The sequence below is a fragment of the Dama dama genome, chromosome 19 (genome assembly GCF_033118175.1).
Source record: "Dama dama isolate Ldn47 chromosome 19, ASM3311817v1, whole genome shotgun sequence".
Lineage (NCBI taxonomy): Eukaryota > Metazoa > Chordata > Mammalia > Artiodactyla > Cervidae > Dama > Dama dama.
In genome coordinates, this window is record NC_083699.1 from 54,045,088 (window position 1) to 54,060,349 (window position 15,262).

The 15,262-nt window shown below is 48.1% G+C and overlaps 1 protein-coding gene across 3 annotated transcripts in view; it reads right to left on the bottom strand.

The window, feature by feature from the left end:
* NR1I2 (nuclear receptor subfamily 1 group I member 2) overlaps nt 1-15,262 on the bottom strand; it is a 36,571-nt gene that overhangs the window by 11,638 nt on the left and 9,671 nt on the right. For all 3 annotated transcript variants that reach the window (XR_009696999.1, XM_061167082.1, XM_061167081.1), the window contains exon 2: nt 2,086-2,304. Coding sequence is in view for 2 of the 3 variants with exons in the window: in XM_061167082.1 (XP_061023065.1) it covers nt 2,086-2,117 (32 nt within the window). In the remaining variant the exon portion in view is untranslated. The remainder of the gene's footprint in view (nt 1-2,085; nt 2,305-15,262) is intronic.

Here is a 15,262-nt window from a genome sequence, read left to right on the forward strand (position 1 = left end):
TTATCCCGCTGCCCCCAATTTTCACAGCTGAATAGATGGAAACAAATTCTTCTTTGGAATCTGGCTTCTGGCTCTGGTCCAGCAGTGTGAAAAATGAAGAATGGACTGTGGCTACTGAATGGGCCCTGGGGGCTGATCCGGGAGACCTGAGGCCAGGAGCCAGACAGCCAGGGGGCATATTTCTCAGGCCCCACCTGCTCCCCTGCTGGATAAGAGACCCCTGGGTGACTGGGGTAAGGAGCCCATGTTTATCAGCCATACTGTGGATTGAATGCAGGGCTACAGATTGTGCAGAGCTTTGCAAACTTAGTTCTTTGAACCTTACGAAATTCATTTGGTCATCTGCCTGGCACAGATGAGGAAATGGAGTCCATGAGAAGAAAGAGCACTCGCTGTCCTCGAGGTAGAGGACAGGCTGAAGTTTGGACTCAGGTCTGCCTGATAGCAGGATCCAAGCTCTGACCCCTACCGCGAGCCGCAGGGAGAATCCAGGTCTGGCTCGGGTGTCCTTCCTGCTCGTTGGTGGACGCCCAGCTCAGCATCCACACGGGAGGTGGACACTGCTGTGTGGCCACTGTGTGGACACTATGGTGCGGCCTCACTGGTAGACGCCCAGCTCAGGGATCTGTCTGGGGCTCCTTGCTAGTGACCAGCTCTAGAGTTGGCTGGGGCCCTGGTCTAGGTGATGTGAATTGAAGGGCCTTCTGGGGAAGATTTCTTTGCTCTTAGAGGACAAGAGGGACCTTTCAATTCCTCAGCTGAGCCCTGTAGCTCCCAGCCTGAACCCCTGGCACTTTGCTGCCCTCAGTGGAGCAGGCAGGGTAGGCACTCTCTGACGGCAGAAGAGGAAAAAGGTCTGACTGCTGGGCTCACCAACCCCTTGAAGGCCTCAGACTTCTAGACTGTGCGAGGTGACATGTTCTCCTTGTTGTTCAACACCATGAGTGGAGAGTTGATGCTTGTAGCTGAGCACAGGCTGACAGTGACCCACACGGATGTCCATTTCTCCCTGGAACATGAGAGCTTCCTGAGCTGACCTAACCCCTGGGGCCTCAAACATGACCATATCAGCTCCTAAACCGGGGTTTCTTCACTCTGGGCGGGAGTGGGGCGGGGGTGGGTGGGTCCTCGGCTGCTGCAGTGCATTACTGGGCTCCTCCTGGCCTGGACACCCTACTCCCAGAGAGAACTGGAAAGGCTGAGTAGAAAACCTGTTTTCAATTGAGTAGATAAGCAGATGAGGAGAGAGAGAGGAGCCAGGCTCACCATGCAGAGAGAGAATACCCAGGTCCCAGTCAAGCCCATTACTGGGCTCCCCCCTGCACCCAACTGACTGGCGGCCCAGCTTTGACGGGACTGCAAGCTGGACCTTGGTGCTGGGGTCCATTTCCATTTAAATGTCCAGCCATCAGGAGGAACTCTGCAGAGGTCAAGTCAGCTGACTGTCCTCAGAATGCACGAGGGGCCCAAGTGTGCCCCTGCAGAGCGAGCTGCCCTCCCTCCTCTCCTGGCTGGCCTCTTTCCCTCATGGTCTGAGCCTGCACTGAGCAGTGTCATTGTTCTTTCTTCAGCTGAACAACGTGACCATTCTGTTCGGGGCTGTCTTGCTGTGAGCTGGGACTTTTTAGTCCTTAATATCTTGGATCTCTGTTTCTAGGTGAGCTGGTGTGTCATATTCTTCACTTATTTTATGCCTTTTTTTACTTAACACCGCTCCTTAAGAGTGATTTGAACTCTTGAATTTTGTGGATTTTCAAATTCTTTCCCCTCTTTTATGGACTCATTTGCTGTATTTGCTATTTTATTCAAGAGCACATGGAGAAACAAAGGGAGATCTTAATGGAAAGAGGCCTTTCCTGAGTAGAGTGGGAAAATAGAAGATGAACATTTCCTCTCAGATGTTAATGGTTCTCCTGAGACTAATTAGGAGGCCTTTGGATGGGCCACCAGCCCACACTCTGAACCTGGGCCTCTGAAGCTGAAGCCCTGAGATGGTGCCCAGGGAACTAATGGCAGAGCCCCAGTTGGATGTGACCCATTTTGTCAGAAGTAGCAGGTGGGTGAAAAGTTGACAGGTAACTCTACCTGAAAAAGCCTTTGCATCCTTCACATGTCATGACATTGAAGTGATAACCAGTGGCCTTGTCCCCACATACACGGCAAATCTGGGGACCCTCTTCTTCCTCATCTGCACCAGTGATGGAATTTGTAGATGCAGAGTCAGCTTCTCCGCAGTGCACGAGGTCAGCATGGTTCCACTTTTCCTCATGGCCCACCTCCAGCTTTGCTTCTGAGCCTCTTGGACTAGAAGTGAAAACACCACAGGGAATGAGAACCCTGGCCAGGGCTGTGCTGAGGCAGCCGCAGTGTGCATCACTCATGTTTGGTTTTGTGGACACCAGAGCTGACTTTCCATAGAATAAATGGGGGTAGAGGACTAGAGTTAGAGAGAAAGTTGTTACCATGATATTTGTGTTCAATAATAAGGCCCTGGAGTAAAACACATGGACAAAGAACATGGGGGAGAGAAAAGTTAGAGGAAGAAATGAGAAGGAAAAAGAAAGGAGTGTCTGGGTTGGACCAAAGAAGTAATTCTTGGATAGACTCAGATTAGGAGGCCATGAGCTGGTCACAGGCCTGAACATGGGGCTGTCCATGGGACAGGACACTTGTTCTGGAACTGAGGAGACCCAGAGAGCTGGCCCCTCAGGTGTATTGTGGCCCAGACTCCCAGAGAGAACTGGAAAGGCTGAGCAGAAAACTTGTTTTCAATTGAGTAAATAAGCAGATGAGGAGAGAGAGAGGAGCCAGGCTCATGACGCAGAGAGAGAATACCCAGGCCCCAGTCAAGCTGAGGGGTAAATGAGTAATCAAAGAACTTGTACCCATTCATAGAGCTGTACCCTAGATGTCATCCCCAGGCAACTTTCCCCTGGAGGGTGTGACTTGAATTCTACTTGGGAGTAGGTATAGAGGACAGTGGGCAGACACTGGAAACTGTCCTATTCACTATTCTTCCCCAAAGTCTCTCTAAGCCACCACACTACAGATGATGGTGCTTTTTCTAAAAGCAAAATAAAACTTCTAGTAAAACTTCAACACACAAATTTCTGTTTTTAACAGCATAACAGATGAGAGCTGACCATTTCACATATAAGAATGAATTAGAAATGAATCTGTTCCATGACCCTGACCCTTCAAAACTGCAAATAAAATAGACTGACTGGAAACTTGAACTGACCAGGTATGTGGAAATTTTCTCTGATTTTTTGAATTATAATTCTGACCTCATACAGTCTTGTAGGAAAAAATGTATACTTTGCGTGTCCAGAAAAGCCACAAAGAATTTGATTTAAAGTGATTGTAGGTTGTTAGTGCTCCCAGACATCCATAGAAGCAGAATTAATCCTCTCCACCCCTACCCCACCCTGTAGAGAAACTCACCTTCCACCTAGACACAAAGAATCACACAAGTAATTTTCAAGAAATATGAGAAAAAACTCATAATCATGAATAAAAAACTAACATGGCACCATGAGCAGGAGACAGTGAAAACAACTTACAACAGGATTAGATCTGCAAAGACCCCGTGAATTATCAAGCAAAGAAAGTTTAAATAAATAGTAGAAGAGGCTGACAATCAAAGAAAGAGAAAAAGCCTATGAAACTGACCAATCAGATTTGTAAAATGAATAAAAATTGACCATAAAATCTGAACAAACAACTATATAAACCAATGATAACAATGCTTGGGAGTTAAAAAGAAAAGCAAAACACAACTAAAATATGCAAAAACATGTAAGTCAGAAGATGGAGGTACATATACACAACGGAATATTACTCAGCCATTAAAAAGAATACATTTGAATCAGTTCTAATGAGGTGGATGAAACCGGAAAGTTTCATCCACAGATGAAACTTTTTTATTATACAGAGTGAAGTAAGTCAGAAAGAAAAACACCAATACAATATACTAACTCATATATATGAATTTAGAAAGGTGGCAACGGTAACCCCACATGCGAGACAGCAAAAGAGACACAGAGGTATGGAACAGGCTTTTGGACTCTGTGGGAGAGGGCGAGGGCGGGATGGTCTGGGAGAATGGCATTGAAACATGTATATTATCATACATGAAAAGGATCGCCAGTCCAGGTTCGATGCATGAGACAGGGTGCTCGGGGCTGGTGCACTGGGATGACCCAGAGGGATGGGATGGGGAGGGAGGTGGGAGGGGGGTTCAGATGGGGAACACATGTACACCCGTGGCGGATCCATGTCAATGTATGGCAAAACCACTACAATATTGTAAAGTAATTGGCCTCCAATTAAAATAAATAAATATGTTTTTTTAAAAAAGAAGATGGATGATTACAATGATAGTTTTCTAAGGTTCAATATTGTTGAGGGAGGAGAAAGATAATAAATCAGATTTTAATTAGTGAAGTGTGCCTGTTAAGATTTCTGAAGTTTTTTTGGTCACTCAATCATGTCCAACTCTTTGCGACTCCGTAGACTGTAGCCCACCAGGCTCCTCTGTCCGAGGAATTCTCCAAGCATGAATACTGGAGCAGGTAGCCATTCCCTTCTCCAGGGGATCTTCCCAACCCAGGGACTGAACCTGCATCTCCTGCATAAGACTTCTAGGCAATCACTAAAAGTATGGAAATAGAATGCATAGCTTAAAAGCTTGTAGAAAGGAAAAAATGGAAGAATAAAGAAAAGTCCAACCATAGAGAGAAGAGAAACTGAAATAGCATGATGGAAAGAGCAAATATGTTGATAATTAAATGTAAATGCAGTTGATCCTTGAATAGCACAAGTTTGAATTGAGTGGTCCACTTGTATGGAGATTTTTTTAGGTAAATGTATCAGAAAAATTTTTGGAGATGTGTGGCAATTTGAAAAACTCTTAAGATGAACCACATAGCTTAGAAATATTAAAAAAATTATAGGTATCTCCTGAACACATAAAAATGTGTAGATATTAGTCTTCCTTACATAGGCATGAGAGGTATTTAATATAAAATCAATAATGTGTTAGTTTTCTTACTGTTTTATAATTTTGTTTACATTACCGTACAGTTTGCCTCTCTTGTAATTGAAAAAATTGTGTATCTTGTCATAATAGGTACTTTTTTTTAATGTCACAGTGTTTTCAATAGTATGTTTGCCATAAAAACCAAATGATGATTCATTTAGTGTATAGTCCAGGCTCTGTGAAACAACCCTTTCACTTGCATTAGACTACCATAAACCAATTATATTGCTATTTCTTACCTATCAATGCATGAATCGTTATACCTATAAATAAATATGAATTTCTTTTTCACATTATCTTTTCATTTTTATATCTACTGTTAGTAATATGTATAACATCTATATCATAATGATGTAGGTACTGATCAATAATTCATCTTGTAAGCAGATGATGGGAACTTACAGTATCCATACAGTATAGTGCCATAAATTTATTTTCTCTTATGATTTTATTAATAACATTTTCTTTTCTTTAGTCTACATTATTGTGAGATACTTTATTGTAAGACTGATACATATAACATATAAAACATGTGTTAATTGAATGTTGCTATTGTTAAGTCTTCTAGTCAACAGCAGACTCAGTAATGCAGTTGTGGGGGAGTCAAAAATTATAAACGGATTTTTGACTGTGCAGGTCAGTGCCCCTAACCCCCATGTTGTTCAGGGGGTGTACTGTATATTAAACATTCTCATTAAAAGAGACAAATGGTTTCAACAGATACCTGGGGCTACCTAAGGTTCAGGATTAGTACTAGAGAATAAGGGATGGTGATGGATATTAACTGCACTGACTGTGGTGATCATTTCACAATATGTACAAGTACAGAATTATTACATTCTACATCTGAAACTACATCTGTAAACTTATGTCAGTTATACCTCGATAAACACATATACATACATAATTTTTTAAAGAGATGAGGCAGAAAGATACTAAAATCATTACTAAGAATTCTTGAAACTCAGTGCTCTAGGTCCTTTGCAAAAGAGAACTCATTTAGTCATCAAAACAGTTATCACAACAGCAAACATGTGTTGAGCATCTTCCACACACCAGATACTCTGTTATGTTGGTCTTTTTTCAGATGCTCCAGAAGCTGAAAATCACTCTTTTGGCAGAACTCCAGGGTCTGCTATGAAACCCTCTAACTGCTCCACAGATGCAAAAAGTATTCCCAAATTAAAGAGCTTTACAGGAAGGGAAAATTTTTTAAGTAAGATATTGGAGGAGGTTTTCAGCTTCATTCAGGAGCCATTAGGCATAGCAGAACTTGGGGCTGTGGAGACAGTAGCAGGTATTCTGCACATAAATTAGCAACTTTGGACAGTAGGAGACTGAGGTGGCAGTCCCTCAGCCATTGGTATAAGTGCCCTTCCCAAGAAGGGGCATGACAATTATGACACAATGCATGTGTCACAACAGAAGCTCAGTAGATACACATCAAGAGGATGAAAGAAATGTTTCCAAAAGGACAGAGGAGAGAGATACACTTAATCTGTGTCTGATTACTGCATTCCCCAATTCCCTAATGAGGTGACATTAGAATTAACACCAGGATCTCACTCCATAGTACTTTTGGTGTAACTTTTGCTTTGTTTGGCCCAAGTTAAATAAGCAGACCTAGCATATTCTGTAGTTCATTCTCTCATATTCTTATAAAGCCCCGTTTAGAGCACCTGTAACAGGTGTTCTCCAAAGATGGTCCCCAATAAAACACACCTCTCACTTTCATACCCTGGTATAGTCCCTCTCAGGATGAACCAGGGATGGTCTGTGACTTGCTTAAACCCATAAGAATATGAGGAAGTGACACAGTGCCAGTCCTGGGCCTAAGTCATAGGAAGGTCTGGCTGCCTCTGCTTTTGCCCTTTGGAGAGCCTTAACCACCATGTGAGAAAGTTTGTCTACCCTGCTGCCACACACTGAGTCCACGTGAAGAGGGATGACCATCTGGGATGACCCGGGTGACAAAGGCCCATTGCCCCTCCTGCCAGCTGTCCCCGCCCCTCCTGCCAGCCGTCCCCACCCCATCTGCCAGCCGTCCCCGCCCCTCCTGCCAGCCGTCCCCACCCCATCTGCCAGCCGTCCCCACCCCACCTGCCAGCCGTCCCCACCCCATCTGCCAGCCGTCCCCACCCCACCTGCCAGCCGTCCCCGCCCCTCCTGCCAGCCGTCCCCACCCCATCTGCCAGCCGTCCCCGCCCCATCTGCCAGCCGTCCCCACCCCTCCTGCCAGCCGTCCCCGCCCCTCCTGCCAGCCGTCCCCGCCCCATCTGCCAGCCGTCCCCGCCCCTCCTGCCAGCCGTCCCCGCCCCATCTGCCAGCCGTCCCCGCCCCATCTGCCAGCCGTCCCCACCCCACCTGCCAGCCGTCCCCACCCCATCTGCCAGCCGTCCCCACCCCACCTGCCAGCCGTCCCCGCCCCTCCTGCCAGCCGTCCCCACCCCATCTGCCAGCCGTCCCCGCCCCATCTGCCAGCCGTCCCCACCCCTCCTGCCAGCCGTCCCCGCCCCTCCTGCCAGCCGTCCCCGCCCCATCTGCCAGCCGTCCCCGCCCCTCCTGCCAGCCGTCCCCGCCCCATCTGCCAGCCGTCCCCGCCCCTCCTGCCAGCCGTCCCCGCCCCTCCTGCCAGCCGTCCCCGCCCCATCTGCCAGCCGTCCCCGCCCCTCCTGCCAGCCGTCCCCGCCCCTCCTGCCAGCCGTCCCCGCCCCATCTGCCAGCCGTCCCCGCCCCTCCTGCCAGCCGTCCCCGCCCCTCCTGCCAGCCGTCCCCGCCCCATCTGCCAGCCGTCCCCGCCCCTCCTGCCAGCCGTCCCCGCCCCTCCTGCCAGCCGTCCCCGCCCCATCTGCCAGCCGTCCCCGCCCCTCCTGCCAGCCGTCCCCGCCCCTCCTGCCAGCCGTCCCCGCCCCTCCTGCCAGCCGTCCCCGCCCCTCCTGCCAGCCGCCCCCGCCCCATCTGCCAGCCGTCCCCGCCCCTCCTGCCAGCCGTCCCCGCCCCTCCTGCCAGCCGTCCCCGCCCCTCCTGCCAGCCGTCCCCGCCCCTCCTGCCAGCCGTCCCCACCCCATCTGCCAGCCGTCCCCACCCCTCCTGCCAGCCGTCCCCGCCCCTCCTGCCAGCCGTCCCCGCCCCTCCTGCCAGCCGTCCCCGCCCCTCCTGCCAGCCGTCCCCACCCCACCTGCCAGCTGTCCCCACCCCTCCTGCCAGCCGTCCCCGCCCCTCCTGCCAGCTGTCCCCTTTAGGCTCTGGTCATGTGAGTGAGCAGTCTCGACGTCCCAGCACAGCTTAATGTCCACCTGTGTCATGTAGAGCAGAAGAACTCCCAGCAGAGCCCCGTCAAAGCACAGTAGCACGACAGAAAGTAAAATGGTGGTTGGTTTAATTGGTAAGTTTGGGGGAGGTTTGTCACTTGGCAAGAGATTATGGAAGCAGGTCGCCTGGAGCTTTGTTAGATGTAGATCTGAACTGGGGTGGACAGGGTGCCAGCTGACACCCCCAAACTTGTTCCTATTCCATTCTTACATCAGTCCTCCTTACAGAATGACACTGTGTGGACAGGAAAATGACAGCGACTAGGTGATGGTATGCACCAGCCACATCTCTCTTTCATATGAGTTTAATAAGACCAGTTATCTGTGCAGTTTCCATCCAGTCTAGCTGTATTTACTCTGAGGTTTGCATCTGCTCCTCGCTGCCTGTGAAATTGTGAACTCTAGCGGAGGATTGAAATGATCAACTCTTGTATTCTCTGAAAGTAAAATACTCCTTTAGTGAGGTCTTTGCAAAAAATAATTAATTGTAAAATGCAGTATTTAGGCTGAATATACTAAAAAAGGGATAAATTAATGCTGGAGAGGGTGTGGAGAAAAGGGAACCCTCTTACACTGTTGGTGGGAATGCAAACTAGTACAGCCACTATGGGAAACAGTGTGGAGATTTCTTAAAAAACTGGAAATAGAACTGCCATATGACCCAGCAATCCCACTTCTGGGCATACACACTGAGGAAACCAGATCTGAAAGAGACACGTGCACCCCAATGTTCATCACAGCACTGTTTATAATAGCCAGGACATGGAAGCAACCTAGATGCCCATCAGCAGATGAATGGATAAGGAAGCTGTGGTACATATACACCATGGAATATTACTCAGTCATTAAAAATAATTCATTTGAACCAGTTCTAATGAGATGTATGAAACTGGAGCCCATTATACAGAGTGAAGTAAGCCAGAAAGATAAAGACCATTACAATATACTAACACATATATATGGAATTTAGAAAGATGGTAATGATAACCCTATATGCAAAACGGAAAAAGAGACACAGATGTACAGAACAGACTTTTGGACTCTGTGGGAGAAGGCGAGGGTGGGATGTTTCAAAAGAACAGCATGTATATTATCTATAGTGAAACAGATCACCAGCCCAGGTGGGATGCATGAGACAAGTGCTCGGGCCTGGTGCACTGGGAAGACCCAGAGGAATCGGGTGGAGAGGGAGGTGGGAGGGGGGATCGGGATGGGGAATACGTGTAACTCTATGGCTGATTCATATCAATGTATGAAAAAACCCACTGAAATGTTGTGAAGTAATTAGCCTCCAATTAATAAAAACAAACAAACAAACAAACACAAAAAAAAATAAAAAAAAAATAAAAAATTAACCTTTAAAAAAAAAATTCTCAGCAAGGAAAGGCCATCAATACCTGATTGAATAAATTAATAAATTATACACGACTGGGGCTTGCTGCCCTGAGTGCACATTTCCTCACCTACTCTTAGTGAGTGATGAGTTGACATTGCTTAGCTAGAAGGAGGTAGAGCCAGAATTTGAACCCAGGTCAGCCTGACTCCAGAGCCTGTGTTCTTAATTCAGCATCCTGCTGCATCCTTCAGAAGGTGTGTTTCTGAACGGGTGAGCCATTTGTTAAACCCACTTTCTGTGCAGACTTTTTCCTAGGCAGGTCCTCCATGTCATGTAATCCCTTTGAGGTAGCTCTCTGTTCTTGGGCAGAAGGTGATTCCCGGAGATCCTCAGATCTTGCCATCTCAATGCTGATTATAGCAGAAGGGACCAAGGAACTTTGCTGCCACTCCAGCCACATCCAGAGGCTTCTGGTCCCGCACCCTCTGGAGAGCTGCGGGTCCTCCCTCTCATGGTCAGAGGAGCATGTGTTCACCCACTGGCTTTTGACCAGTTCCAGGGAAGCTCCATCTGTATTCCAGATCCTTCACTTTCTAAGCAGAGGTTCACATGAGCAGATGGCCATACCACTAAAAGCACCTGAGTTTTTTCTGGGGTTGATGAGGCCCATTTTCTGCAGACTCATTGGTTCTCAGCTTTTGTATTAATATTTTTGTCATTGTATATTTTTAGAGTCTTTTCTTTTTTTTCTCACCCACCAGGGTCTTAATTAAGCCCTTAGAAAAACCAGCTTCAGTGAGGGATCTTTGGAGAGCTTTGGGGTGGTCTGCACATTCAGACTGGTTCCACAGTGTGCTGCCTAAGAAATCGTTGAGATTGCTGAAGGCTCAGTCCTCGGTGCGTGGAGCACCTGGCCTGACCAGACTGATGTAAACAATACAGTTACTTCATTTGCTAAGGTCTGTAGGCCACTGCTAAATTAGGAAGAAGAGAATGACATACATGGGTCTACACATGGGGATGACTAACTGTAACCAAATAGGACCCACCTGTCCCACATCTGAAGGTCAGAGGACTTTGGATTTTGCTCCCTGGGGCACGAGATGCGGCAGGTACTGTCCCGCTCTCATTGTCAAGATGGCCTAGCCCCTGCCACTGACCTTTGACTCACTTTCTCTACTCAACTCACTTGTTTGGTGCTCGGGAGCCTCATAAATAAAATGGAAAAGGTCTACATGGCCTTTGGCAAGAATGAAAAGGAACAGGAAAGCGTGATGTTCTGGGGATGTTACCAGCTGATCTGTGTCTATTCACAGGCTGATCCAGCAGGGAGAGAAGTGAAGGAGGAACTGTGGAGATGCGTGTCCCTCAGAAGCCAGCCCAGAGGGACCCCCAGCGTGGAGAGCAGGCTGTTCAGGGAGACAAATTTGAATTTGGGGAGAAAGGAAGGAGAGTGGTGTGTCCAGAGACCAGGGGATACTGGGGGACATCCTAAAGAACACATGACTTGTTTCTGCTTTAGAAGGAGCCAGCATCCCTGGACTGGGAGCGAGGGGAGTAGCACAGGGCTTGTGGGTGACGGGGGAGCCAGGAGAGGACCGCAGAGGCAGCCTCGAGGATGGGAACTGGATGGAATCCAGGCTGATCCGGGACCAACAGACAAGGACGATGGGTTACAGGAGGCTCACAAAGGGAGCCTGGTGCTGTGAGAGCACCCAGCAATTTCAGGTTCTGAAATTAGGCTGATTGAGACTCTGCTTCAGGACCTGGGATTTCCTGATCCTCAGGGTTAAGCTGTGAGATGCAGCAACCCCCAGCTCCAATGTTAAAACGATCTGAGATGGCCAGTGATACAGGATAGGTGGCTGATCATGACTCCAGATTAGAAAACACGAGGAAAAAACATGACATAAATGCTCCTCAGCTGCAGAAGGAAAGTGTGAAAGGGAAGGACTAGAAGGTGCTGGGAAGACTTTGCCTGGGGTCAAGTAGGAAGGTGGGAAGCCATCAGCTAGTGACGTTTGGAGTCACATGGAGACGATGTGAGCAGTGCTGTGGCTATATCTGGGCCAGCAGGCCAGAAATAAGGTATTGATGTGGGCCTTGATCATCTTGATGAACAAGAAAAATGCCCAGTAGGAGGTCCAGGGTTTTGAAGTTTAGCAGAGATGTACAAGAAGGAGTAATTCTCACTAGAGTGGGAGAGGAGCCCTCGTCAGGGTGTTGGAATGTGCCTGAAAACACAAAGAATAATCACCGAGGAAGTGAGAATGGGGGACTGTGGTTTGGAAAGAGTCAAGAGCGGAGTGAAAGAAACTGAAGCCAGAGTGAGGGTCCCAGCTGTGAGCATTGCACCAGTGTAGGAGTGGAGGCAGGTTAGGAGATGAGGAGGGCAGGAGGGCAGATGAACGGCAGCGGAAGAGAAACTGCCAGTGACCGGTGCTTTTCATAAGGGAGGATGAGAACGGCATGGGGGCTGCTGGTTCATGCTGAGCCCCAAAAAGAACCCCAGAGAGGAAATCAGACTGATTGCAGTGTTGTAACCATAACAAGGGAGAAATAGCTAACTCTGAACCCAGGAGAATCCTAACATTTGCCAAGCAGGAGATTTATGCTGTTCCCAGGGTAGCAGTTCAGAGGCCCTTGAGTCCCTCTGGGCCTGGCCCACTCTCTCCTCACCCCCTAGCCCTGCCTGTCATTCTGGGCAACGCTTAGGGCAGCGATTCCCAACCTTTTGGTGCCAGGGTTTGCTTTCGTGGAAGACAGTTTTCCCAAGGACCAGGGGTCAGGTGGGTGAGGTGGAGGGGATTGTTTCAGGGTGATTCAAGTGCATTACATTCATTGTGCACTTGGTTTCGATTATTACTGTATCAGCTCCACTTCAGATCACCTCAGATCCTGGAGGCTGGGGACCCCTGTCTTGGGGAGTGTCCACATGCTGCATCTGCTTCGGGAGGTGACTCTCCAGGGCACAGATGGAAGGAGAGTTACTCTGAGACACCAGTCAGCCCCATTTGGCACTCCCTGGCCTTCCTGCTGGCCCGTGAGCCCATGGGTCACCCATCCTGGCCAGCTGTAGACACTCTCCAGCTGGCGGTGGGAGAGGTTTCATCAAGTTTTCATTTAAGTCAGTGGGTGAGTAGAGGTGCCATGAGTCAGCTTCTGTGGGGTCTGAGGTTTATACAATTGTGGGAGTTTTCTTTATAAAACAGAATGCAGAGTTGCAGATGTGTAGTTAGGTATCAAGAGAATATGTATTTGTGAGAAAGAATGAGAAGAGAAATCACAATAAATTACTAATATTAAAAAGGATAGTAGCAAACATCATGAAGTCCGGAAAGATAGCGTAACATTTTAATTAATTGTCTGACACTCCTTTATGGTATCTTTGATTGTCTCCTTGTGGGAGACAGAATAACGACCCAAAGATATCTGTGTCCTGATCCCTGGAACACGTGAATATGTTTCCTTACATGGCACAAGGGTCTCTGCGGCTGTGATTAAGGGTACAGACCTTGAGATGGGGAATTGCCCAGGTGGGCTCTGTCTAATCACCTGAGTCCTCAAAAGACTTTCTTGGGTTTATTCAAAGAAAGAGATGTGATGATGGAAAAGAGGTCAGTGCTGCCGGCTTTGAAGATGGAAGAAGAGACCAAGAGTGTGGGTGGCATCTAGAAGAGACAAGGGAGTCCTTGCCTGAAGGAACCAGTCTGGCAACACCTTGATTTTAGCTCAGTGGCACTGATTTTGGACTTAGAACTTCCAGAACTGTAAGACAGTTCATTTCGTATTGTTTAAGCCACCAGTTTCGGGTATTACTACAACAGCAATAGAGAGTGAATTATATTCCTTGTAGAACAATGATTTTGTAATGTCATTTTAAATATAAAGAGTAGAAAGATCATTCCTCTAGCATTGGTGATCAAAATTTGCTTTTTATTATGATAGAGAAAAGTTTCATCTTCACAACTAAGTCAAGGATTGTTGTCAAATAAGAAAACCTCTATCAAGATAAATTTCATGGAAGTTTTGTATTTGGAGGAATTCTCTGTCAGTTAAGTTCTGCCTTCACACACACCTCTGTCCCTCCTCTAGCCTGTGCTGGACGCCACAGGGCGCGGAAAGGCGGTGACAGTCAGGCCCTGTCCTTCCTGCCAGCACGGTGGACGAGCAGGCAGGGGGGCCTTCCTGGAACTGCACCCACACTGGGTAGCTAGCAGTAACTCCGCCCTGCGTCCGTACCTGCAGGCGTGTACCCATGCTCTATGTGTCCCCAAACCATTGCCCGTAGCCTGGGCCCAGACACGCCCAGGGCCATTCCATCCCCACTCAACTTCAAGGAAAATGTGGTGGTGAGTAGAAAGCCTCTAAAACAACTGTGATTAATGTCTTTTGAAAATGTTACAAAAGCACATGATGTGGGGAAGAGGTCGTGTAAATGAGGGCCCAGAAACCTAAGCCTCATTAGCTAAAATCCACCTCTGCTCTGGTTCTGTTGTACCTATAAAACTACGTGTTTATATGTATTATATATATATATATAATATAAAACCTGTAAAATTACATATATATAACACACACACACACACACACACACATATACACCCCATAAAACTAAGCCACATAGCCTGTTGCAGTCTCCAGGGGAGCTTACCCCCCAGACCAATGAAGCCTTGACTGCCCAGTCTCTCTGTGTTCCATTCTGATGCTGCTGTCAGGCCTGAACACCTTGACAAAAGTGTCAAAACAAGGAGTCTCAGAGAGGCCCCTTCTATGGATCAGGAATCAGGCAGGGAGGGACGGCCTGGCCTGTGGTCAACACTGCCTGCTTCCCTGCTGCACTGTTAACCGTTTATCTTGCTTGAGTGGCACTCCTCCTTCTGGCAGGCTTCCTAGGTGGTGCTAGTGGTAAAGAACCTACCTGCCAATGCAGGAGACGTAAGAGACAGAGGTTCAGTCCCTGAGTCAGGAAGATTCCCTGGAGGAACGGCATGGCAACCCATTCCAGTACTCTTGCCTGGAGAATCCCATGGAGAGAGGAGCCTGGCGGGCTACAGTCCATGGGGTCGCAAAGAGTTGGACATGACTAAAGTGACTTAGCATGCACACTTCCTTCTAGCAATTGTGAAGTGGGAGGAGTGGGCTTCCACTGGGGAAGAATGGGTTGGCAGCAAGTGGGAGTTACAGTGAGATCTGGGCTTTTGAAACGCATGAGATCAAAGAAGGCTTTTGTTAGGAAAAAGTGCTACTTTTCCCTCTCCTCGCATTAGAAAAAGACAGGACGTGTCAGATAAAATGCCAGTGTTTGCGACACAGTTACACGAGGGGTTAAACAGTGTTATGTTCGCATGTTCAAAGCCTCCCGTCTCTGTCCTTGTGGAAGAGACTCATAAACTTGCCAATCTGACCCTGCTGGAGGAGGATGAGGCTAGGTAGGCCTGTCCCACCCACACTGCCCTCACAGGGGCTCCTGGTTGGACCAGGTCCAGGAGCCTACCAGGGGTCCATCAGCTTCCTGGGTCTGTGGGTGATGGTGTAATTGCTCTCTCCAGTGGCATGGGATCTATTGACCTG